This window comes from Rhinolophus sinicus, linkage group LG15 (genome assembly GCF_036562045.2).
Source record: "Rhinolophus sinicus isolate RSC01 linkage group LG15, ASM3656204v1, whole genome shotgun sequence".
NCBI lineage: Eukaryota > Metazoa > Chordata > Mammalia > Chiroptera > Rhinolophidae > Rhinolophus > Rhinolophus sinicus.
This window is the reverse complement of record NC_133764.1, coordinates 9,985,923-10,012,546: the sequence shown is the minus strand read 5'-3', so window position 1 is coordinate 10,012,546 and position 26,624 is coordinate 9,985,923. Positions and strand designations below refer to the sequence as shown.

Genomic DNA, 26,624 nt, shown 5'->3' with positions numbered 1-26,624 from the left:
ACTAGCCAGGGAACAGGAGAACATTTTTCTCATTTCTCACCATTTTGATGCATATTAAGATAAACTTTGATACATATGGAAAAAAGGTAAAAGTTCGCAATACCTCTGTCTGAATTCCTGGAAAACTATGCGATTGGGGAAGCCCTGGCGACAAATTCTGATCCCCTCCAGGACACCATTGCAGCGAAGCTGGTCCAGCACTAGATGTGGATCCAGTTTTCCAGCCTAATTAAGGACAGGAAGGAGAGTTTTTTACTTTCATCTTTATAACCTGACCTAGAGCATTTTTAAATACCAGCATACGTTTTGCCTAACACGTACGCGCTTCTCGTGATTCGGAATGATGCAGCGAACGAAGTTGGGGTTGGTGTTGCGGAGAGTAGCCATCAGCTTGGTGAGAGACTCTTTGTAGAGCTGCCCGACGGTGCGAAACATGCCCTTCTTGGTTTTATATGCGGAGCCAAAAGCTGTCTCAGTCATACCAGTAACTTGATCCAGACCCACAATGCGATCCACTGGTGAAAAGAAAAAAGCAAAGGAAAATAAGCCAAACCTAACTCTTTAGCAGGGACAGAAAAGACACAGTGATAGTGCAGCAGCACAAGCTTTGTGGAACAAATGATAAGAGATGCCATATAGGTAAGGCAGTCAGCATATTCAGACACTGCACAAGCCGTGGAACTAACAGCCACACACTTCTATGGCAGGATATTGTGGTGCTTTACCACATACCAGCACCAGCAGATGCCTCTGTTGCTACTTTCAGGAATTCACTGTCTCTGATAACATTTTGCCTGTTACGTATACAATTACTGGGTAAATGAGAGATCATTGGCTGGCATTATTGATACACAAACTGATCCTGTGACAAGTCTCAACCTGGGAAATGGCTTATAAAAATTTACGACTGTATAAAGCAAATCCACTACATGAGTATACTCAGGGATCAGGGACCAGAGTCATCTCTTATTCGTCATTAGAGAATTTCAGTTAGAAAAGTCATCCACACTGCAGGAAGGTTAGATTACGTTAGTTCAGGTTTTTAGGAATGAGTGAACTTCAGCTCTCTCCTCAAAGCATGAACAACAGTTATTAAAGGGCAAGAACACAAAATAGGAAGGAGCCTCCTAATAAGAAATCAGTGCCTAAGCTGGGTTTAACGATAGTGAAACTTCTCAGACGCTCCGCTCTTATTAAAGCAGCTGACAATTTACATTATCCACACAGACCTACCACTTCTAACGACGGATCATAAACAGAAGTCCAACACAGTGCACCAGCCACTAGCAAAACATTTGGTACATAACATGCTCTCATTTAAAAAAAATCGCTAAATGAATGGAACCCATTACTGAAATATTTACAAAGCAATCAAAATATTGATTGAACTACGCCTATTAATGCCCTTTTCAATCCTACCAGCCACCTCTGTTTCTTTCATTTATTCCCCAGGACAGAAAGCACGTGGGGAATGGCACTGTGTGACGTGCTTTATGACTAAGATCTCATTCAAGTCTCGATTTCCAATGGTTTTGATGGAAGAGAAAGCCACGACCCAGGAAGTGAGGTAACTGTCCAAATTATGCAGGTCTTAAATGGAAGTTGGGAGAAGGGAGAATAAAACTGGAATAATTTCCAGGTCCGTGTATGCACACTACAAGTTCTCCTAAGTGAAGGCAGCAAGCTACTCCTTCTACCTGTGGTCTGGAGTCTGTCTACTGTCCACCTCAGAGAGCACCTTTCTTTCCTGTGCATTCAGCCCGTCCAGCAGAAGACAGCACCTGTGTATTCACGCGCTCCAGCAGAAGACAGCACCAAACCCCACGTCTGCATGTGCCACGAGACAATGAACTTCCCTCAACCTTGCACTTGCTCTCTTCTCTTTCTGTCTCCTCAGAGCCTGGCTTCTTTCTACAGTAGTTCCCACACTTTCCACTCCTCATCCTTTCCCACTAATTTCCCACTGTGCAGCTAACCAGCTTCTGGCCCGCCCTCCTCCACCTGCCTGATACGACTCAGGCAACGACAGGTCAGTTGCTAACAGCAGATTCCGTCCAGTGTTCATTTGACTTGACCCTGGTACATTTACCTGCTGGCCATCACTGCAGCATCCGAAAAACTCTCCACTCCTGGCTTCTTTTATGAACTCCCTCTACCTCTCCACCTCTCCAGCCTCCAATTTTCCTGTACACAATGGCCCTCGTTAGGGGTCCGAACTCAACTCACCTGAAATCCTTTCTAGAATAAGGTTGGATACAAGGGCAGGCACACATTATTTGACCTTCTGGTTTTCTCAAGCCATGTTCTCATCCTGGGTGATTTCATGTGTGACCTTAACTAGTTATACTGGACTAGCCAGCACCCGTCACCCAACACCTATGTTCTCTCCACCTAGAAGTCACGAAGGCACCTCTGCCTTCCACAAATTCTTGTTAAGTGCCTATCATGTCTGCTTCTACTCAACATGCGTCCCTCACACCTAGCATGTCTGGCATATAATAGGCTTGATACATATATATGTTAGTGAATAAATGAAGTAAGCTTAAATACATTTACAATTACAAATAGTGAGAAATGCACTGAAAGAAAAGAACAAGATGCTATAAGAGAGATGGGTGGTTAGAGATATCTCTGGAAAAATTACATTTAATGCCCAAAGGGAAAGAATGAGCCAGTAGAGAGGAGATTGTTCTAGACAGTGGGAACAGCATGTTGAAGGACCATGGGCAGGAAGAAGGGAAAGAAGCTAGTGTCAGTGGAGCACTATGGGTAGGGACAGTCACACTGGCTGCTGTCTGTAGAACAGACCAGGGAGGCGGACAGGGGCACCAGGTAGGTGGTTCCTGGAGTAGTTCAGGCTCTAAGAGAGACGACAGTATCTTGAACTAGTGCGATTATAGAGAAGGACAGAGAAGGAAAATTCAAGACATATTTTGAGGAGAGAATTGACTTGCTTTAATGATTAACTTGATATGGAAAGTAAGGTAGAGGGACTTGTCATGTGTAACTCCTAGGATCTTGGCTTGAGCAACTGAGTGGCTCGTGGTGCCATTGGGAAGATGGGAGAGAAGTGGGTTGTGTAGATGGCAAGCTAGGTTCCAAACTCTGCGTAAGTTTGGGGTGCCTGTGAGACACTGAGGTGGAGATGAGATGTCAAGTGGACTGCTGACCGTTCCAGTTTGCTGCTAAGGGAGGTCTGAACTAGGAAGGTAAATTTGGGAGCTGTCAACTTACAGACAGTGTTTATAGTTATGGGACTAGATGGGCTACCTAACAGGTAAATGGAGATTCAGGGCCTGGGACCAAGCCCCAAGGAGCTGGGGAGATGAGGAAGAGATAGATAAGAAAGATGAGAAGTGAACAGAAGGAGGAGGGACAGAAGGTCAATATCCTAAACTGGAGAGCACTCTCTACCCCCGAACTGCATCCGGTTTCTCTTCCTGTATTTCCTGTGCGGATGTGACCACCCTTACTCAAGCCAAAAGCCAGGAGTCAGACTCGATTCCTCCCTCACATCCAGCTGCTCACCAAAACTGGTCAAGCCAAACTTCCAAATGTCTTCGATCCATCCCCTCTTTTCCACTGCCCTAGTTTTGGCTCTAACTTCTCACCTGGATTCTGCAATAACCTCCTAACTGTTTCCTTCCTCCAGTCTCACTCCCATTTCGTCCTCTCCCCCTGCTGCCACACTGTTCTGTGCATTTATGCCTTTGGTTCCAGTGTAATGATTAACAGGTATTTCTAAAAGACAAAACTAAACAAGTTGTTTATTCCTATACTTAAAATCCCTCAATTTCTCCTACAGTTGTAGGATATGGTCCAAATAACTGAGCTCAGTACTACAACACGATTGTCTCAATCTAGACAGTCAGACACACCCGCCACTCATGAGCTGTGTGATCTGGAGTCAAGTTACCCAACTTTTCCAAGCCTCAGTGTCTTCCTCTGTGAAATGGAGCTAATGTGACCCAACTCACAGAATTGTGAGATGCCTGGAAAACATTCAAGTGCTCAAGGAAGGTACCTCCCTGGCCATTTTTCCATATATGCCTAAGCGCCAACCTTACAAACCAGTTGCATTTTCTCACATTTGTAAGGACCTTAAGTCTCCACAATTTCTCTCTGCCTGGAGTACCTCCTAGCCATCCTGACACATGCTTAATGGCTTTAAAATCTCCCTTCTTTCCCTAACTACCTCTTCATAGGCTCCAGTTTCCACCCTGCCTCTAGACCAGATGCCACTCCCTTTTTGAGGCTGCAAATCGCAGCTGGATCCCTGGGACATCACTGTATTCTGTGTATCTTCCCAATGGACTGAGCTTCCCTGGGGACGTCTGTCTGTCCAGTGTCTAACACACGCAGGGCCCTGAGAGCCATTCCCGGGGTCTCCGCACCCCTCTGACCACCATCTCAGATGACGTCTTCTGCCTTCCCCCACAGCCCAATGCTGGCCTGAGCATGGTGCCTGGCACATGGTAGCTATTTAATAAATATCTCTGCTAAACGAACACAAAATTACCCCCAAGAACAAGTCACCCCACAACAAAAGGGGAGGTGTGCCGTGCTTCCTCTGTGGGCACTCAGTGCACTGGTTTGGGGTGCTCTGGCCTCAAGCATAGCTCTGCCACACGAGGTGGCAGTGGTCCAACAATGCAGCCCTGGGCAAGAGCTGCTTTTTCACAACAATAAACAAAAGATATAATCATAATGAACTTGATTTTCAAATTTATTTTTAAGAAGGTTGATCCAAAGCTAAATATTCAGCATGCTTTGGACTTTCAGTTCTCTCTTATTTTAATTAAAAAATTTAAGCTCAGGGTTAGCTTCCACCAATGAGCAAAATTAGGTTGTGGGTAAAAGAGATACTTTGAGAACTTCGTCACATGATTTGGACCCCACTAATAATACATGATTTCACTCAAAAATCAAGACCTACAAAAACCTCTATTTTACAAAAATAGTTTCTTGTTGAAAATGGTTAGAGCAGGAATCAAAGAAAGGGAGAAAACTGGAAAGACAAGATTCTAGCAGCTTCTTGAAATGAGCAGCACTGTTCCTTCTAAGACCTAACATCCCTCTTAAAACCTCTACGTGCCTCATAGCACATGGTTTCGGGGAAAGAATGGCTTGTTTATCCTCCTCCTACAAACTCTTCCATCTGAGGTGTCAGGAGAGCCTGGGTAAGATATCTGGTGGCCACTGTAATTCATTATTTGGTTTTCCGGTAGCCTGAAAAGAATTCAAAGTATTTTACACAATTTATTAATCTAGAAAAACTTATTTGGACAGTGAGAAGTTAGATGAGCTACACAGACCTGCAATCTGTAAAGGCATATTTATAATTTAAGAGAGTAAAAATGTAATTTGTAATCATCTATCCCATAAAACTGTCACCAACAGTTTTTTGTTTTGTTTGTTTTGTTTTTAAATAAGGAATGATACTGTCTAACATCAGAATGCTTAACTGGCCGTTCTTCGAGGAGGCAGTCTCAGAAGACAAGAGGTATATGAGATTTTTATGTCCTCTGTGCATGGGGACAACTAACTAGTGCTACTAAGTTTAACTTAAAGTATTGAAACCAACTCTTCAGAAACTCACTGTAGTTAATATAGCTAAAAACCAAACAAGGGGGGGAGAAACTTATTTCAGTGTTAATTTTAATAGCCAAGTGGTGATGAGTAAGAACTACGTCAAATACTTCAGAAAATGCCCCTGGTACCCGGGGAACTATGCTAGGCATGTAGCAGGTTCTCAATACTCATTTGAACAAATTAAGACAATTCTACTCTAACGTACACTAGCATGTTACTAAAGGTTGAAAACTGATTCAGAAATAAATATTTAACTGCTTTGAGTTCCCAGAAAGAATCTTAACACTAAGTAGTAATCTCCATACCGTCCCTATCACACAGCAATAACAAATCAACAGTGGTTACATAACTGGGTAGTAGAACCAATCTGTTAATGGTTGTAGAGTATTTGGAAAATTTTAGAAAAATTCCAGGAAGTCTAGAGGTTGACTGGAGGCAAGTGATTTAAAAGCAATCTTCCTTCTCCCAAGCACTAGTGTCAGCTCAACTTGACTTTGTCTCCTTTACCTTCCTCATCTGTACATTCCCATCCCCTTTTGGCAGAAGCCAAAGCTCTTTGGGCAAACAGGAAGCCCCACTTGCCCTACAGAGTTTCTGTCGTCCTTCTCCTGCTCTCTCCCCGTGCAGGTCCCATGTACCTAATCCATGCTGGCACGGGGTAGTGCAGCACGACTGCTCATCAGCTTGGCCTTGGGACACTATGAATAAAAGCGGGCTTGCACTAAAGAATAGACAAGGAAATTAACATTCATTGATTTTTCTGTTTTTCATAATTACAAATGCAGGAGCAACAAGGGTGCGACAGCAACTGCAATGGCTGTGGAGGCAGCCAAGGCAAGCGCACTGCCAGGCATCAGGTATTTGGGCACCTCTGTGTGCCAGGAGTAGGCTCACATTGCCCTGTTTGATACTCCCAAGAACCCTGAGAACTAAATGTCATTGTCCCCACTTGACCTCAGGAACTCAAGTTACAGAACCCGAATGCTGCTTCTCCTGAGCTCCCAACTTCTATTAAGACTCAAGACAAAATATGAAGTAGAATATACTGCAACATCAACAATAAACTGTCATGTACTGAAAATGATGACCATTGACTTAGCACATAAACCGTGTTAGACTTAAACCATAGATCCTAAAATGGCACTAAAAATAGAAATTTATGACCAAATGATATAATAATCTACAAGGAGATTAGGTGATTATTATCTTATCAGCCGTGCTACTTGATTCTAAGTGGAACTTCATTTAATTACTTACTTCCTGGGACTAAAAAAAAAAAAAAAGACTGGTTCAAAGTTTTGGAAGTCCGAATATTATCATTTCTTTGTTTGAAGCATGGCTAAGGTAAAAGCTTTCCCCCTAAATTATGACAATAAGGTAGGTAAGAAATTCAGTGGATATTTATTAGAAGATGATAAAGGGAGATCCAAAAGAGCTTGTTACAAAGGGGAAGCCCTCCTACAGGGGTAACCAACCTCTCCTTGGTGATTCTGTCTCAATTGCTGCTACCATATTTCAAGTATTGCTTCTACGAAAGATTGAAAAAGGGTGTGGGATTTCTTTACCGATTAAAACCTGCTTCATGTACTTCTCACATTTTCTGTGATGGTACCCTTCCAGATCGGTCAGCTGCCATTCAGCACTCATGAAGGTCCAGAGAACCTAAATGGTACTACTCTGTGGAGGAGACTCAGGTATAAACTAGCGTTAGGGCAGATTATACATAACTGTCTCTCCAACAGTTTGGATAGGACTAAGGCCACAGAGAGACCCTAACACAGAACCTTAAGTCTAAAAACCCTGCCTATAACTTTGAGGTTACAGCCCCTCTTTGCTGGTTCATTGAGCTTGCTTGCATTCAAGAAAACAATCATTTGGTTTGTAACAAAAACTTGTATGACCTCCTTACACTGCCTCTAAGAATTCTGTTCCTTTCTCTTCTGCGCTTGTCCTTTGATGCTTTTGAAAGCCTCTTTTTACCCCAGTCTCCCATTTTTATCCTCAAAAGGCTGCACAGTGTTCATAATGCTATTTTCCTAACATGATGAATGTGCTCAGAAGCACAGGGTCCATATTCGTTTTGTGTTATCTCATTTAGAGAGATGCTCATTACATGTGAGCATCAAGGACCATCATAATTTGGATCCCTGGGAACTCCTTCATACATCGTCTTACGAGAAATCAGTGAACATACCAAAGCCTGTTTTCATTTAAAACCTGCTACCCTTCCCTGGAGTTTTCATTTAAAACCTGTTCCCCTTCCCTGGAGTTTGAATTCATAAACACATACTGAGGAGAAAAACATTTTGCTGTAGAAATACTATACACGACTTCGAAGGCCATATTTAGACATGATGCATAGAAAGACCTCTAAGGAGAAGTAGAGATGGAGCCCCTGATACTTGCTTCAGCTGAGGAACTCAACCAAAGGACATCTTACCAAGAGACAGAACCAGGCACATTTTCAGTGCCAAGTGAGAATGTGGTGAGGTGAATGGGCTTACTCCCTGCCAGAATGATGCCATCTGAGAGTGGCTGTGTCCTTGATCCTGTTGGTACAGAGCCATACACTCTGAAGATCATGGTCCCACAGGAAAGAGCATCTATGCTGTAGGAGAGGGAAAGGCTGCCGTGGGCATGTTAGGCAAAGCTGTTGCATCTGAAAACTGGGTGTGGGACACTCACACACCCATCAATTCCCTCTCGCAAAGACTTAATTTATGTTCCTCAGCACGACTTTGCGCCAGGTGCTGAGGAAATGACAGTAAGCAAAGCAGGCACTGTCCTGGCTGTCAAAGAGCTCATAGTCTGGAATTCTCTTAAGAAATTAGAAATCTGAACGAGTTAAAGGACATTAACTTAAAGAATGCACTCTACTTTGGGAGAACGTCTAAAGGATCAAGCGCTAACCTTTTAACAAAGCACAAGTCTCACTCAGGCAGCCCACCAGCTTAAAACTGCCTCCTAGCTCTCTCTTCCTCGCCCCACTTCCTCAGCTTTGTCAGTGCTCCCCCAGGCCACCGATGACTGAGTATGAAGATTTCTTCCTTCGGAGTTCTTCTGTGGCACATTCATTCCAGCTCATGGAATAATCTTTAGGATAATCATCTGCCTTGCTCCCCATCCCCAACGCTGCAATCTACTTCTTTCATAGGCTATGAACTAGAATTGATGGCAGGAATCTTGACTTGAATGAAAATGGGCACATTCCTTTAACATATTAAAAAACAAAAACAAAACACTTTTGAGATGAATTTAGATCTCAGCATTATCATGTTCTAAAAATTATAAAGGAAATTTTATAATATGAATGTGATTCCACTCCTTGATAATTTTACTAAATAACTGGAAGGCTGGGTGATATTCATTTTATATTGGGCTTTTGGGGGAGGCCTCCGGCCAGGGTTAGCCTGTATCTTAAAACAGGCTAGGATTCAGACCACAAGACCCATACATTTGGAGCTCAATTTCACATTCAATGTACAAATTCTACTCTATCTTAGTCTCACCTTGCACATATCAAGCCTTGTGGATAGTTTCATTATCCTCAGTACAAAAGAAAAAGCCAAGTAGCTAGATATGCACATAAATTCCAAACAAAAGGTATAATGATGAGACCAACACATGTGAGGTAAATATGCAGTTATTTGTTCATAAAATGTTAATGACTTAAATAAAGAAAAAACTCCTCTTTGGAATTTCTTAAAGTTGAAAATTTGAAGGCAACTCAAAGACAAAGGAGACGTTACAGTAGATCAATTCCTAACAATTCCCTCAGAGGACTGTGTATCAAAATGGCACTATTGGAAAAGGTAGTGACATACCTTTTAATATGCAGTGCTCTAAGTGCTATGCATAAAATAAGAAGCAATGTGTAGGCAGCAGCAGTTGAATTGTTTACGCACTCAAACAGTTGCCTTGAAGTATAATAAAACTGAGCATGAAATGAAAGGTTCATGCAGGTCTATGAGCAAAACAAAAACAGAAACCCAGAAACCAGCCCCACGCCCAGTATACCCTGCCCTCCCCGGCCACCCGGCCAGCCCCCACCGCAAGTTCTTCCTGTGGGCTTAACACCCTTCTGTTTCGGAAGACCTACAGGCTTTGTACATTCACCTGGTGTCTCATGAAGACCAGAAACACTGTCATAGAAAGAAGCTCTCTGAATATTCTGAATCTCTAAAGCAGAGAAACAGCAAAAACAGGACAGAAGAGCAAATACACAAACACTTCAGTTAGTGTGAAAGACATTCGACATCACAAGTAAACTTTGAAATCTGACTACAAAAGTAGCTAACCCCGGGCAGATCCCATGCAAACATTACTGTTTTAGAGAATTTGTACATTTGGACAAAGTTCTTTATAAAGCAAACTTAATCTGAATCAAAAGAGCACATTCCCAACTCCAGGTGTGAGCATTGTATCACATCAATGTTACATGAGTACCCATGTAAATGCAGGATGAAATTTCACAGGTAATAATGTATACTATTTGACTTGACGTTCATAAAATTATCTCGTCATGAGCAAATCAGGACAATGCTGCAGTAAGTTAGAGCACGCTGGTAAATGTATACAGTAGTCGCTTTTACTGTCAAATTTTTACACTGCTGTGTAATTTTACTTCCAGTACCGATTTTGGAAATACAATTTACCTCAAATACAAATTGCTAACAGATAGGTAACTACCATTAAGGAAAACAAAATTCAAGTTCTGTTGCTAGCAAAATATTAAAATAACTTCAAATCATAAGTAAGCTGATACTTGGTCACACCGTTACTCATGAAAATATCCTAAGAGGCACATGTACATAAAAATGCAATCTTTAGGTGTTTTTTTTTCTGTATATAAGTCCTAAGAAGCGGCAAGAAGTCCTGTGCCGCTGGTACAGAGATCCTAAAACATCTTTTAGCAAAAAGTAGGGCACTGTGAATCTCTAGGGCAGGGCTGCCACCGAAACATCTTATTTCTCCTGGTTTGGCCTTGAGAAAACTCTGTAAAACCCTACCACACAGTTTATTTTAACACAAAATGTTTTGCACCTTCACAGGCAAACTATATTCATATATCATATGTCATACATTCACGGTCCACTTGTCATTTTCTGCTTTTGCATGTATGTGGCTATAAAAAGGGAAAAATAATTACGTTTTTCCATGGCTATTTTCTTTTCCTGGAGAAAAAGTTCCCCATCTCCCAAGACGTCTCTACATCCAGAGTGAACAGTGATGAATTCTCCACCTTAGCACCCTCCTCAAACGCCTGTGCCTGCCCCTGACTTTAGGTATGAAACTCACAGTCCTCAGAGTTGGACAAACATGGCATTGCCAGCCACTCTGCCTGCCCCTTCCCCAACAGCGAGTGGCCTCTGAGATCCTGTCACTCAGATGACACTGAATACTGTCTTCCTAAGCTGATGGACGACAGGACTTCCTGCAAATTATCAGGAGAGCAAACATGGGGGAATATTCCAGAGCAGACACCAAGCACGGCCAGTCAAACTCGGGGTAGATAAGCGTTCTCTCAGCCTACTTTGACGAAAGTGGCCAAACATGCTCCCAAGCGCCTATCTGTAGAAAGGCAAGGGGGACAGCAAGGCTATGCAAACAGGCAGTTTGTGACTAAGTACAGATGGACAGGGGCTCGGGCCGGGACTGGAGCAGCTACTCAAGGCTGCAAGCATCTTCTCTCAGCGTTTCTGTAATCAAATACATAACTGTGGAAAGCACATGGAAAGCACAGAAAGGCAGACGAGCATGCTCCAGACATGGCCCTGCCCGCAAGACACATCATCTGTGACGAGGATCACTGCAGCCCCCACCTCCACCCTTGCTGCCAGATTTCACTTTCCTGAAACTTCTGACCCACTGCTGCCAAAGGCTCTCCCTCTTCTGGGGATGGTGAGACATGGAGTTAAAGGAGGAGAGTATAAGGAGGAAGATAAGGAAACTGGGAGATAAGACAGAGGCTGGCTTTGTCCTATGAGTGCATCTGTGTGTACCCTGAGTTTTCCACTAGATTATAAGCTCTTGGAGGGCAGGACCATGTCTTTCTTCATTTCCAAACAGATCTCACAGATTATAACCATGGTAAGCACATGGTTACACACGCAGTGATGTGACATATGAATGGGTCACGTGCTCAATAGGTGTTTCCCACAATATCATTTTTGGTTGAGAAATTAAAATATAAGAGTCAAAAGTGGTTCACAACATCAGAACCAGTAAGTAAGGTCAGGACCTAATCTCTTTTACTATATAGTCATTAATTCCCCAAATACCTGCCTCTCTTTCATTCAAAATGAAGAGAAAAATCAGTTTTTCAGGCTTTAGTAGTAAAAATCCTTGTTCCCCCTGCTCCTTTTTTCCTAGGCATTCCTTCGATGCCCGCTTCTTTCATCCTCAGTCACCTCACACTGGACTCCCCACTTCCACGGTCTTTCACCCCAGCCCATCCAACGAAGCACTGCCTGTTCTACTTCAAGTTCATACCATGTTACTATTCGGGCTCACAAACCTACTCATGCTATTTGTTCAATAATGTCAAATCCACTGAGACGAGCAACCAGGGTTCCCCATGGTCAGCCTCATTTCCTGCTTGCACCCTTTTGCCCCAGTGTCCCAAACGGAACACTTATCCCAAGCTGTGATTTTCCACTTTCATACTGTGATTGTCCATTGCATCTGCTCACCCTCTTCTCCTCCCACGCCAACCTCACTCCTAAACTGCTCCCCGTCCCTAGATGAGCGAGCGCATGCAAACCTACTCACCCCTCAATATTTAAGGTATGATCAGGATGTGAATGCACATAAATTAGTGCTGACAAACTGCCCAGCATTTTAAGTACTTAGTAAATGTCAGCAAATTATTCTCCTTCAAGAACCAGGAAAACTGCCTCCTCCTCTGTGACATTTTACCTAAGCACCCCAGGAAAGAGGGAGTCCCTTGTTGTTCCTGCTGCATGCTGCTAATAGCTCATCCTGTGCCATTCACACGGCATTCACCACAGGTTATCTTTGGCACTCAACAGTCTGCCTGCATCTCTCACCCCCTTTCCTGCGTGCTAAGCTCTTAGAAAAGTGCCAGGACGAGGAGGGAGTGTGGTCTAACTCTAACCTACATCATGCCTAATACGGTCCCAACGGAAATGACTCCTAATAGAATGCAGGTATTTGTGATGGGCAGCATTACTCCTTTCCCTTCGTTTTGCGACATTTCCCAAGCACATTTCCAACTCGCCAGTGTTGGTCTTTCTAGCACTGGGGACCCGGTGACAACCAGCGCTCAGCCGTTTTTCCTGCTCCAGTTCCAGCTTCTCCTAGCCCATTCTAACATTTCCTAGCAACAGGGTCAGGAGTCCCTCCACTACTGAGGCACTGCAAATGCCCCAGGAGGTTCCTGCTCCTCTTCTCAGTCGTCAGGTGGCACCCCTTGACTCACCGGGTCATGGCGAGTAACAGTGAACACACACCATCTGGATGAAGACGTTCATCCAATCAGAAAGACTAAAAGCCTCTGTGTGACCTGTTGGAAACCTAACCTGTTCCCCAAATCTCTCCTTTTAAACAGTTTCAGGCACATGGTCTCTTCGCAGGACACACACATGCGTGTGGGCCGTGCACCCCACCCCTGCACGTCCACTCACACTTACTACATCATGCTGCCTAGACATGGTCACCTTTCTCCATAGTCACTCTCTCTATGCTCATTCTTTCTATCTCTTTGTCACCAACTGCCTGAACCCCTTCTTTTCTGCTTTCTGTGTTTCTTTCTCTCTACCTCTGAGAAGACAGCCAGATTACAAGGTCTTGAGGTGCTATAGGAAAAGCAGAAGTGAACCAGGTGACTTCAGCCTGGCCTCAGGGTCACGGCCTAGCAAGGGTCAGATGGATGCTAAGGTCCTGCATGACCTGAGGCCACGCACAGAGGGCGGCTACAACCAGGATGAAATGCAGCAGTGAGAGCGAAGCTCTAGAAGATGCTGGCTCCCACTAGCATACACACACAGAGATTTTGTTTTTCCGGTACTAGTAAAACCTTCCAGTCTATGACAAAATCTCCAAAATCTTTACTCAAGGTTCATGAAAACAAAAGAACTAGGCGGACTGATGGGAATAAAAACAACTGATACACATGCAGAGTGCTCACATCAGCCACTTTATGTGTGTGTGAGAAAGGCTGGAAGTGACTGAGGACGCAACTCAGCTGACCTGTATGCAACCCAGAGAAAATGCACAGGGCTTCGCGGGTTTTGTGCCTCAATACCCTTGGATTACAACCTAACTGGGACCAGGGTGGCCTGAGACATGTGTAGCTCTTTATGGCTTTGGGCCTAGAATGTGTCCACATTCCCCATAGCATCTGAGCAAGAAGGCAGATGTCTCGTTATCCAAGTATTCTTTAAGTGGGTAAATTCCGATATAACGGCAGCCCTGCTCTAGGGAAAGGGTTTTAAAGTAAAATACATATACACATATCTAAGCCTTAATTGTAAACAATTCTGGCCAAGCTTAATTAAAAACGTAAGCACATTCTTACCATCCTTCCAAAGCTCTGCAACAAATCTGTCCGATGACTGGTGCAGGAGCGTGGCCACATTGTCGTTCAGAGGGTCCATGTTTTTCATCAGCCACTCGTCTGCCTTATAGTCCACCTGGCCCAGACCAGAGTCAGATGTGGTGAGATGGAAAAACAAACACAAAACAAGAAACATTTTCGGCCTTAACTAAAAATGTTCACAGAACAATCCAAAAAGTGGGTTTTCACAAAGGCAATGCATTTGTAGTGTATACTGTACTCGAGGATTTACAAATGTTTATCAGCACCTTTGTTACAAGCTTCATCGAATGCAGCAAAATTTCACAGTCTTTTTTGAAATCAAGTTACTCAACTCTTACCTTTCCTGCATAATGTATAATGCAAAAGTCAGCTTTGTCTTTCAGTTGCCGTGGCTTCTGAAACTTGGAGTGGGAACCTTGCTCTTGAACTAGCTTTTCAACAAAGGTTTTATCCGTGGCTTTAGGGAACCAGCACTCTTCATCCAAAAGGGCCAGTACACCGGGAGGGTTAGCCTGATAACGAGAGGCAGTAAGAACTGACAAGTTTTCCACGTCACTTTAAAGACCAGGATTTTTTCCCTCACTGGGTTTGGCAGTTTAACTTCCAAAACACTTTGAGTTTTATGAAGATCTAAGGCAACCAAATTGCTAGGATCAGAGATAATGGCCAAACCGTATCTATAATTCAAACACTGAGCTCTCAAACTGCTAAATAAGTACTGGTGGGACAATGGGTGTAACTTATCTCTTAAGCTCACATATATGTAATTTGTAGGTAAACTAATTCCAAGCAGATGGCCCCCAAAAAACAGCAAGTAAAAGACACCACAAAGGAACTAGGAGGTGGAGAGATGAAACTGATTATTTATATTCAGTGACTGGATGGATAAATTATTAAAAACCTCCGCTAGGTGGAATGCTTCAGACATTTTATATCCTAATCAATTTAAGATTCTGTTTAAGTGACGATTAAATGAAATTGTCTGTACTGCTTCATACTTGGTGAAACATTTAAAACCATTACTAAGTAGAATATATGGAAGGCGATGAAATAATTTATCAATTACTTTATATATTTGTTTTAACAAACATTTGAAAGCTTATTTTTTATTTCACTCAACTAGTTACTAAAAAAAAGCCTTGAGACATAAAGTAGATTAATGTCACCAGGGACTAGGGGAGAGGAATAGAGAACGCCTGCTAATGGATACAAAGTTTTTTTCTGGGATGATGAAAATGTGGCATTAGACAGTGGTAATGGTTGCACAATTTCGTGAATATACTGAAAACTACTTAACTGTACACTTTAAAAGTGTGAACTTTAGGGTTGAATTATGTCTCAATTTAAAAAAATGCCTAGAGCTTGCCATTCTCTGGGAGCTCAAAAGTCAGTGGAATGACTTCCTTTTTGGAGAAAGTAGGGAACACAAGAAAGCTAAATAAAACATATACACAGCGATGGCCTATTTTATAGTGCTTCTGGGTCATTATTCATTGCTATGCTGAAAATATGGCAAATCTGTGATACAAGATTTGCACTGATTCTAGGGTGTATCAGCTTTTTGAATAAATCTCTAGGATGTTTTCTTTAACTCACAAGGCTTTAATATTTACTGGGAGAGAAGGCTCTATACCAATACTGCTTACAAAGTAACTAGAGGTTGTAGTTAAACATAAATGAAATAACGTAAGAGTATGGTCAGACGAAGGTGGTGGTGAAACAGGATGTCAGCAGGTAGAAGCTGAGGACAACTTGTGCAGTGAGCCCCTGCACTGAGACCCTTCCTCCACGGCTATCTAGTTTGTGGGTCCTTTACCTAGAACTTGCAGGGTTTCAAAGCAGCTGAAAGACTATAATCAAAGACAGCTAGGAATAGGAAATCCTAGAGAAACAAAGGTTCAGAGTGGCAGATAACTCAACATGCCCCATTCACCTCACAACTTGGAGAAATGAAATTCCTTATCAGTATGAAGATAAGCAAAACGTCCATCTTTCTACCATCATTTTTACATTTTTAATTCCCTTTAAGGGAAATTTCTCTAAATTCTGAAATGTGGTCTCAAATATAATTTAATCTTTTCTAAATGACTTGTCTAAATGACTCATTGACAGCATAATTATGAATATCCATTATTGTGTCTCTTTTTTATTTTTCTTACTTCATCCTTCAATGTCCAGTTCTCTGCTAACACTTTCTTTTTAATTGGGGATTTCTTAAAGAGCTGTAAGTTTGGGAGATTATGTTTCTGTCTAAGTCCAGAAGCAGTATCGGGGGTTTTGTAAGCCGCTTTCCGAGCTCAGGAGCCACCTAGTGCCACGCCTCCCAAGCTGGGCAGGGGCTGGGTCTGCGAGAGATGAGGTTAAGACTGGCACAGGACAGGAAGGTGCCACCACAGGGTAGCTTTTTAGGTATTTTCCTTCTGGAAAATGTTCTCACTCGCCATTTTGAAAGGACCATCCACGAATCATTATCCCACATCATTCTACATGGTCTAGTTGAATTTCCTACTATTATAAACTCTTACAAGGTTTTCAAAAATTTGTGTTTTTTAAAAATCAGACTTTATGTTTCTATGGGTAAGCAGAATAAAGTAATCCTAAAGAAAAATTGAGGTAAAGAATGAGGCAGCATTAAATCTTGAATTCTCTCCCTCCCCTTTCTGAGTTCTCTCTTTTTTAAATTGCGACCACTCAGGCAAGGAATCAAAGGTTATATTCTAAAGGTTTTTTGGGAAGAGCCTAGAAGAATCTAAAGGTTTTTTGGGAAGAACAAGAAGTATAGGAAGGAAGAAGTGAAGAAGGGAGGGAGAGAAGCATGGAAGGAGGGAGCAGGGAAGGGGTGAGGAAAAAGGAATTCATTCTGCTCATTCCCTTCAGTATGTAGGCATATCTGGATAGCCTCTCCATTCCAATGTTTTCTGAACACCCTGACTGAATAATTTTCCTAAAATACCACTATCAATGAATTGCTCACCTGCTAATTTCTGGAATGTAGCTCTGGAATGCTCTCCTACTCCCTTCACGACATCCACATTGGGAAACCTCCTGTGACACTGCCAGCCAACTGTGAGCTTTACCTTCTCCAAATTCAGAGCATCACTTAGCCCCGGAGCCATGTAACCAATGAACTGACCACCAGGTTTACTCTGTTCTCTGGCCTCAAGATCAGGTCCCCATGGACCAGGGCCAGGCTATCTACGCCTCACATCCCTACAGCACCCCCTATCTTTGTATTTCCAGGCTGTCATCGAGGGTTTAATACATTCTTGCTGCCTTGATCTTTTGCTAATCCAACAATATCCAACAAAACAACTGAAATTCAACAAAACACTACAAATGTGACCATCAAACTCTTTCTGCCTCACCTATTTTTGCTGTGAGCTAATCATTAAGGTTGAAATGTTTACTTTCCCCTACCACTCTCACTTTTAGAATAAAAGCATCATGTAAGAGTGAAGAAAAATGGCATATAAAGTATTTTGTCCTAGAGGAAAAAAAGCAAAAGAAATACAATTGAGTAACATTAAGAAGAATGTATATTCCTAAGAGTCATTTGAAGGTCACAAAACCATCAGATTTTAAAACCCTCTAAAAGTACTTTTTAAAAATAGGAAAGATAATTTTCCCTTTGGAAGAGTTTTAGCACAATGTTTCCTGCAGACAAGGGATTGATTTAGCAACTCTCATGGCTTCACTTCCACCCTAAACTATAAGTGCAGATACAGTCAATATTTTAAAACATAGGACTTCCAGTGTCAGATACATATAAATGTGCACCCCAAACAACAAACCATATGGTCACCAATAATACTTATATGAAATATTCTATTCCCTTATTTATATAAATTCCCAAACAACTCTTTAGGGCAATAAAGTGGCAAGGACACATATTCACATGTGTGTGGGCATGAACGTGAGAGTTCACTGGCAGTTACTACCAGGGTGCCTTGCTCGTTATTTCTCAATAATGCTGTAAGGTACCCGGAAGCAGATTCCTTCCAATTACAGGTGCTTTGAGAGTTCTGCTCTAAACAAGCAGCTACAGTGAGTGCCCTGAAAGACAAAATGACCTCTCATGTGTGAGCCAAATGAAAATTGTGTTACGTCCCTTAATTCCAAATTTCTAATGTGCTACAACTCCATCACTCACAGGTGAATGTCTTCTAGGCTCTTCCTCTCCCCAGTTCTGACTACAGGTACTGTAACATCCAGGCTGTAGGCACCAGCCCTCCAACCCCTTCAAACACAGTGAGCACAGGCAGCCAACAGAGACCCAGCAGCACAAAAAAGCACTGCTTCAAAGCCTAGTGCACCTCACAAGACACGCCTCGGAGCTGTTGTGAAAACATACCTATTGAACTAGCATTAGAACTTTACGTAATGACTGTGCTTAATTATGCTTTAGTTTTCAAAATAAAATAAGCAAAGCTACTGTCTTGTTGAGCAAAAGCGAACTGACATAGCCAAATCATCAATATTTGTTGGAGGTCATATGGAGTTGAGTTTCCTAAGTGAATGAGTTACATACACATAGTTCCATGTGTCTCTACATAACACTGAACCAAAAAAAAAAAAAAGCTGATATTTGCTAAGATTGCTATAAAAATATATCTGCCTGAAAACCCCTCAACCTCAAAAAAAGGGTTTTTAAATAAATAAATAAATAATCTGGCAAAATAAAAACATCTTTGTACTTACAAGGATAAGTGTTAGAATCTGAAAAATGGATTTACATGACCTGACTGAATTTTGGCTAAATGAAGCGTCCCTGTATTGCCTAGGAAGTGACCAGGTGGAGCCCTACACCCTTTGACAGGTGCTGAGGGTTGAAGGTTAATGTGACTGCCACTGGTATCTGCAGTCTGTGAGGAACCAGGGACCCTTAGCCAACGTATTCACACATGCAAGGACAGAAATACGGCTGTAAGAAAGGAGAGCCAAAAGAGGGTCTTCCTGGCATGCTACTTACTTTTTAAATAGGTATTTTATCAAAGTATCACCTTCCTAGAAAATTTAGATTAGAAAATTAGCTGATTAGACAGGATAATTTGTCTCAGATTATGCCAAGAAAAAACTCAAGGCACCGCTTGCATATGAGCTGAAAGCCAAATAGCAAGTAAATACTCTTACGGGTCTTTCTATCAGGTCAATGCAGGGCTGCAGATCTAATCCAAAATCGATGAAGTTCCACTCGATGCCTTCGCGCTGGTACTCCTCTTGCTCCAGGATAAACATGGTGTGGTTGAACAGCTGCTGCAGCTTCTCATTGGTGTAGTTGATACAAAGTTGTTCAAAGGAGTTCAGCTACAAATGTTGGAAGAATGATTTTCCAAACATGGGGAGGGGGAGGAAAAACAGGAATAATTAGTCATCCACTTATCAGAAAATTCATTAAGAATTATTAATTAGGTATCAACTACATTGATTCTATCTAATGATGACAGAGACTAAACTGAGGGGTTCTCTTTCAATCTCTCCGATGCGCGTGCACGCACACACACATACACACACACATATGGTGTATGGGCACATCACATTGCTGAGCAGCTAAAATGAGAAAATAATAAACCCAGTATGCTAACTGAATGATCTACAAAGAAAATAATTTGTATTATGGTTAATGAATAGAAATCAGAAATAAATGAAAAAGAAAGTGAGAAAATGAAAAACACAGAGACTTGGGAAGGCCAGGGGCAAGGTGAAGCAAACACAACTCTAAGCCTTGAGGCATCTAGAGGATGGATGTGGGGTACTGTCCCATTCTATTCTTTGCTTATGCTACCGGCTCCAGAGTGATAAATAATCTGTACTTCACAGGGTTGTTGTTGAGATCCCAGTTAGGCCTGACAAACAAAATGCACTCAATAAATGTGAGGCTCCAGGCTGCTTTGCTAAGCATTCCCTTCTCTTACCACGTTTGACCTCTGCCAATATCAAAAGGGATATTGCATTGCTCTTATGAAGTGAATTTGAGCATCTTTTCTTAAGTTACAGACATTTCTGTTTCCTTCTCTGTGAACTCTGCCCATTTTTTTCTATTGTGCTGTTGATGATGAATGAATGTTTGAATTAATACGTATAATATTCTTAAAGCAATCACCTTCTACATTAGAAGTACTCAACCTTTTTTTCTGCCTCCACCCTGTTCACAAGGAAAGCTCGTGCCCATAAATAACCTCTTTCATTGTAAAAAGCGATCTTCAATTAGGGCAGGTGTAATCAATCTCCAAGGAATAGATTTATAGTCTGAAAAACCATTCCAGTCTTCCACCCCCATGAAGATGTTATACTCACTATTTTAGAACCAGGTTATGCTAGGAAGGGAGGGTCAGTGTTTGTTTGCTCAACACAGTATTTCTAGTAAACCACATAAATATTTGCAGGCTGCTCGACTGTGCTTATTCATATGTATGTAAATGGTTTTGCTCTGCCTTAGGATGATGAAATCTTATTCTCTATTTATCCTGGGCTACTATGTGTGATGGTATTTTTAAAAAAATAATCTTTATTTTTCTTCCATATTTAAGCTACCAACTATATTTTAAAATAACCAATTTTTAAATTGGTAATGCATGGTATAAAGTTAAAAATGTACAAAGAATTGCACTGAGTCTCACTCTGATTCCCTCCAGTCAACCACTATCACTTATTTCCTGTGATCCTCCCAGAGATATTCTATGCACTCATAAATGTGTATGACTTTCTTTTATTTTAACTTAGCATTTTTGGAATCTTTCCAAATTAGTAAATATAGCCGCCTGATGGTTTATAATGGGTGCATAACACTCTACTGTATGGATATATTAAAGTTAATTGAACCAATATCCTAATGATGGGTATTTAGGCTTTTTCCATTCTTTTCCATGACAAATAATGATCAATAAACAGCCTCGCATTTTTAGCATCAACACACACTTTCTGTTAAGTCGTACTGTAAAATTGTCTTCAACTAAATCTTGCCCATTTCTTCTTAAATCTATTCTTAGGTATTTCAACTGTTCTTGTACAGTTGGAAATAGGGATCTTTTCTTTCATTATATTTTCTGATTATTTCTATATAGGAAGGCGAAAGATTTTTTAAAATGTAGCTTTAAGTTACAGACATTTCTGTTTCCTCCTCTGTGAACTGTGCCCATTTACCTGGCCACCTGTCATGATTTTAAAGTTATTTACAAATCAATACATATTAAAGCAAATTCTCATTGTGGCAGTGGCAGTTCAGTCTATGAAACTGCTTATGCCAGTAACAGTTCAGATTTTATTAGGATAGACTTATAATTTTAAAGGAGTTCATTTTAAAACAAGACAAGTCAATATCCAATAGTGGACAAAGTAGCACACTGATCCCAAGAAGTATTTGCACCTTACTATACAGTCAGCCTGTCAAAGGAGAGATAAAGATAAATATTTAGGAGACCAACATTTTATTAACTTTTTTGCAGGTGTATAACTACAAACCTTTGATGGATTGATTGATAGTCAGATCAGTAATAAAATATATTGAAATCTATCATCAACTCCTATGGTTTGATGTTCAGAACAGAGATCATTATCTTTCCTCACTTCTCCATCTCACACTGCTACTCGTGACTCCCAAACCAGCCACCTCACCCTGGCTCCTGGTCCACTACAACGGCCAATGGCCTCAACGGTCTTCCTCCCTCTTCTTTGCCCTATACCACACTCCAGTCTCCAGCTACTCTCTCCCTTTGGTTGGCTATGTCTAGTCACACTGGCTTTCTAGCAATTGGCTTTCTAGCAATTTCCAACATTTGACAATTCTCTCTCATCCAGCACCACTGCCTGGAAAACTTACTGAGGCTAGGGGCTTCTCATCTTTCAGGTATGCTGTTACCACTGCAGAGACACCCTCCATGACTCAGCTGTCTAAAGATGGCCTCCCCACTTCTTTCTATCACAGCACACCTTTCACTTCATTATTCACAAATCTGAGAATTTAGTGGTTATTTGTCATTTATTGTTTGACTCTCTACTAGAATACCAAGGACTGCACCTGCTTATCTACCATTACATCTCTGGTGCCTGGCACAGCACAGTGAATGCATATAGTAAGCCTTAATTAACATTTGTTAAAATAAGCAGAAGGAAGGAAGAGCAGGAGGGAGAGAGATGTACCTCGAAAATTTCAAATCCAGCGATATCCAGGATTCCAATAAAAGATGCTCCCTGACGTTTGGTCCTATCCAGAGCTTTATTGATTCGGTGAACAAGCCAGCGAAATAGACGTTCATAGGTAGCTTTTGCCAACGCTTCTACTGCAAAATCTGCCTATAATTACACAACACCAACCTTTTATTCTGGAAATGATCTCAACAAAGCATTAATAGCTGTTATAGGGAATTTAATGTTCTACAGTGTTCAAGAAACCAGAAGTAGCATTTACTGCTTAATCCCGTCTCAATTTTACACATCAACAGAGGATGTTAGTACAACTAAATGTAAACTGAAGATAACTGATTTAGAGGAAGGGTGAATATGCCCAGTAAAAATAAACCCCTCCCTATGCTCCTGGGGTTCTGTACAGCATATCTGTTCCGAGTTTGAAGGGAGTCCACCATGAAATGGGTGGATCTGACTCCTATATTCTTGTGGCTGGGCCACCACACAGGGATAAGGGAGCAGCGCGCCCCACTGCTGGGCAGGCTCCCGAAGTACACAGCTCTGTCCTTCTGGATAATCTATCTCCCTTGGAAAAACTCAAGGGAGTTTTTTTCCATTGGAAAAACTCAAGGATATTTCAAATTTCCTTTTTTTAAAAAGTCACCTTTACAATTTTTCTAAAAAAGAAAAAAATGTATAAGAGAAAAAAAATACGCAATTAGTACCAAGAAACATCCTTATCACAGAACTTTAATTGATTCGGTGTGTTACATGCCAATCAGAAGGTCTTCTGACCACGGTTTATCATTCAAACAAATGCATAATTAACGAAAAGCGTACTTGTTCTTTGGTCTGGGCTTTCTGCACGTAGTCTCGGCCGACCTTGATCCGCGGGGTAAGGATAGCCCGAGTAAACTCCATCACGTTCATCCCAAGGAGATGGCAGAGCTTCTGTGCAACTAGAGTGTAAAAAGTCTCCTAAATACTAGACTCCTACTTATGATCTAGTCATAATATACTCAATAAACACTTGAAAAATCATTAAATTGTATTAAGAAATAAACTAAATAAAAAATCTTAAAGTTAGACAAGTTTCAGGTCTGATGAAAAATACCTTCATCCCTCCAAATTAATAACACTCATTCTAGGCTATAAGAGATGGTTAGCCAGAAATTACTTATTCTGGGTACTTTAAGGCAAGTTACTGAGTCTTAGAATCTGTGGATAATACAAAGAATGAGAAAAATGGTATTATAAATAGTTTCAATTATCTTGTACCATAGATAACTGGTTGTGCTCATGTAATGATCTTAATAATATTTTAGTAGGCAAGAAATCGAAAAGTTTTTAAAAAGCAATTATTTGATTACGTGGCTGACATGAAGCACTCAATAAATAGCTGCTACTTTTGTTACTCTTGATTCTCATAGGCATTAGGGCACCTACTTCACCAAAAGGTCACTGTCTAATATCGCCAAGGTCCAAGAAGTGTACAACTTATTAGAATTAATTTTGAATTGTTAAAATAACAATAAAATTCTCTAACAGTAAGCACATTTTGAGTTATATTAGAAGTATAACCTACCTAAGTTCTTACCCTACCACCCCGATCCAGGCTAATTGTTGGCAACCTATCAGCAGGCCTATCTGGGCGGGTAGGCTGTGCCTCAGAGAGCACTTCCTTTGCTTTGAGACTCTTCTCACTGGCTTTTCCCAACTGCTCTGCCCCAACCGCTAGATCCTGGCTCCTATTAGTTAATGCATGAATGCATGTGTATGTGTATTAGATGGGAAGTTAAAAAACACAAAGAAGTACAAAAGGCATATCGCCCACAGCCTTTGGTTTGTATCATGATAAATATCATTTTAGCAGCTAAAATATACTTCACGGTGTGGTTATATCTCGGTTTACTTCATTCTATTGAATATTTTAAGGTAGCTCCCCTTTTGGCCATTAAAATGTTGAGGCACACATCTCTCTGCATGATACATGTTCTTCTGTCTGGGTCTTACACTTTTTCCTGAGACTATCTACTTCAAAGGACCAGGCTTAGTAAAAAAAAGTTCCAGAAGTGAAATGAATCACAATCATTAATTAAAAACTAGGAAATACAAAACTTACTGGTCATCTGGGCAAGTACAACTTTGGCTTTATGATGTTATTATAAAGAAATGTGGCTACATGTTTAAACAAACATATCGAAACTCATTCCTCTTATGGAGAGCTGGCACCTTGGCTGGCTAAACACTTACAGCAAGGCTCAAAAGTGCAGTTCAAAGAACAAATCAGAAACGAATGAGATTGATTTCTGACAGGGGTTGGGTGGAAACAGGGCAGAAAGAATGGAGGAAGAGATAGAGGTAGATAGGAACAAACGTGTGTGTGTGTGTGTGTGTGTGTCCTTGCTTTGTCCTCTGAGAGGACTTAGAAACAATGAGACCCTAGTACCACTGAGCACAACCAGCACCCAGATATTGGTAGCTAAATATCATTCTTCAATATAAAGAAACTGTAGAGAAATGGCCAATTCTAGGGCCATGAAAACACAAAATGAACCTGGTACATTTTGTGGTGCTACAAAGAAATTGCTTAAGGCAGGGGGTGGGAGGAGGGAACATGTCAAAACAACCTAGGAGCTAACCTGAAGGCGCTCCAACTCCTAATGGCCAAATCAAGGACAAAAATAAATGATAGGATGGATTATAAACCCATAGAATTATCCATGTGTGTCTATACAGATATAAATAAATAAATGAATTAATGAAAAAGTGAAAGCTCTTCTTTACAGTAGAATTCCAGGGAGTAAATATAAAAATATGATGTAGACGGAAAATCACCACTTGAGATACCACAAGCAATACGTGTTTCAGGTAAGAATCATCAATGGATGCTAAAACTAGTAGGTCAAACAGTCTAATGAGAAACAAAGATTTATTTCATTAAAGTGTCTGTCTCCCTCCCTCACTACCTCCCCCAAATACTTATTACAAAGGGGAAACAGTAATCTAATAGTGGAGAAACCTGGTAGACACTACCTTAAGCAAGTGATCAAAGTTCACATCACCAATAATGAGACAGATGGACACAAAAAGCCTCCTGATACAATGTACCAACAGGACGCAACATCATGTCTGTGATATTACCAAAAATGCATAACCTGAATTTAATCAGGAGGAAACATCAAACAAACCCAAACTGAGGGACACTTTCCGAAACAACTGCCCACTATTCTCCAAAAGCGTCAAGGCCATGAAAGACAAAGTCTGGGCCTATATTCCTGGCCAGGTAAAAACTGGCTAAAAGTCAGCAGCTGCCACTTCCTTTCAGATGAGCGGTGTGGTCTCAGCAGCTTGCCCCCTCCTGTTCCCCAGTTCCTAATGCCTCAGTGCTATGGCAGTCTCCAGTGCCACTTTCTGCCCCACGTGCGTCCTCTTCCCTCATTTATTAAATCAGATTGGCCCTCGTGGAGGCACGTAGGGCTGCCACTCTGTTCTTGAGAGTCTCGTGGAAATGCTTCTCGAGTGCTTTTTATGTTTGCACTGAAATACGTTCTCGGAGAACACAACAAACCAAGTATAAGAAATAAAATTAGCATTCATCAGTTTACCTGTGTTTTCCGGCATGGAAGCTTGATCAGTGTTTCGCTCCTTTTTGAAAGAAATATTTCCAAACTGAAGCACTGAAGATACTACTTTAAGCATTGCTTTATATCGATATAAAAAGAAAAAAATTAATAAAAATATTGAATCAAAATAGAGGAGAGATATATTCTAATTTATTTTGTGCTAAAAATTAGCTGTACAAAACTTTTCAGTAAGATACAATCTCAGGATTTCATAAAATTACAGGCAGTTCGCATTAGTTTCTCAATCATTTTCTAGTTTAGGTTATTTACCCCCCGTTTACGTCTTATTTAAATGAGTATCAGAATCTTAGAGAAATCCCACATACACAGAATCTCTTCATGAGAGAAGCCCATTATATGCATTGCTTCCATTGTCTCCTGAAAGTTATCTTTGTCTTGCTGTCCCGGAATGGGAATATAGCCATTGGAGAGAAATCTGTAGTTATTAAATCCTTCAAGGAGCAAATCAGCTAAAAGAAAATAGAATGAAATACAATTTAATGAACATTCATCAACAGACTGAAGCACACCACATTCAGAATGGACTGACATCCCAGGAGAACAATGGCTCACCCCTCAATCCATTACCACCACATACTTTTTACCTCCACGTGTTTTTTTTCTTTATATAGTCATGTTAAATACACAAACATATACAGCTTTCTGTCGTCTGTATCAAGCAAGGAAAGCTATGATGTAAACTGCAAAAATCTCACATGGAGTTT

General features: G+C 41.2%; 1 protein-coding gene across 9 annotated transcripts in view; it reads right to left on the bottom strand.

Annotated features, from left to right (window-relative positions):
* Positions 1-26,624, bottom strand: part of MYH10 (myosin heavy chain 10) — a 133,757-nt gene that overhangs the window by 37,651 nt on the left and 69,482 nt on the right. For 5 of the 9 annotated variants that reach the window (XM_074320490.1, XM_074320489.1, XM_019745123.2 and 2 more), the window contains 9 exons: positions 26,226-26,369; positions 25,882-25,977; positions 23,114-23,232; positions 22,289-22,441; positions 19,283-19,456; positions 14,491-14,664; positions 14,132-14,246; positions 322-515; positions 104-225 (listed from right to left, as the gene is read on the bottom strand). In XM_074320490.1, coding sequence (XP_074176591.1) covers positions 104-225; positions 322-515; positions 14,132-14,246; positions 14,491-14,664; positions 19,283-19,456; positions 22,289-22,441; positions 23,114-23,232; positions 25,882-25,977; positions 26,226-26,369 — 1,291 coding nt within the window. Of the gene's footprint in view, positions 1-103; positions 226-321; positions 516-9,708; positions 9,772-14,131; positions 14,247-14,490; positions 14,665-19,282; positions 19,457-22,288; positions 22,442-23,113; positions 23,233-25,881; positions 25,978-26,225; positions 26,370-26,624 lie in introns of all 9 variants that reach the window. The other 4 variants (XM_019745120.2, XM_019745119.2, XM_019745121.2 and 1 more) reach the window with 1 other exon arrangement.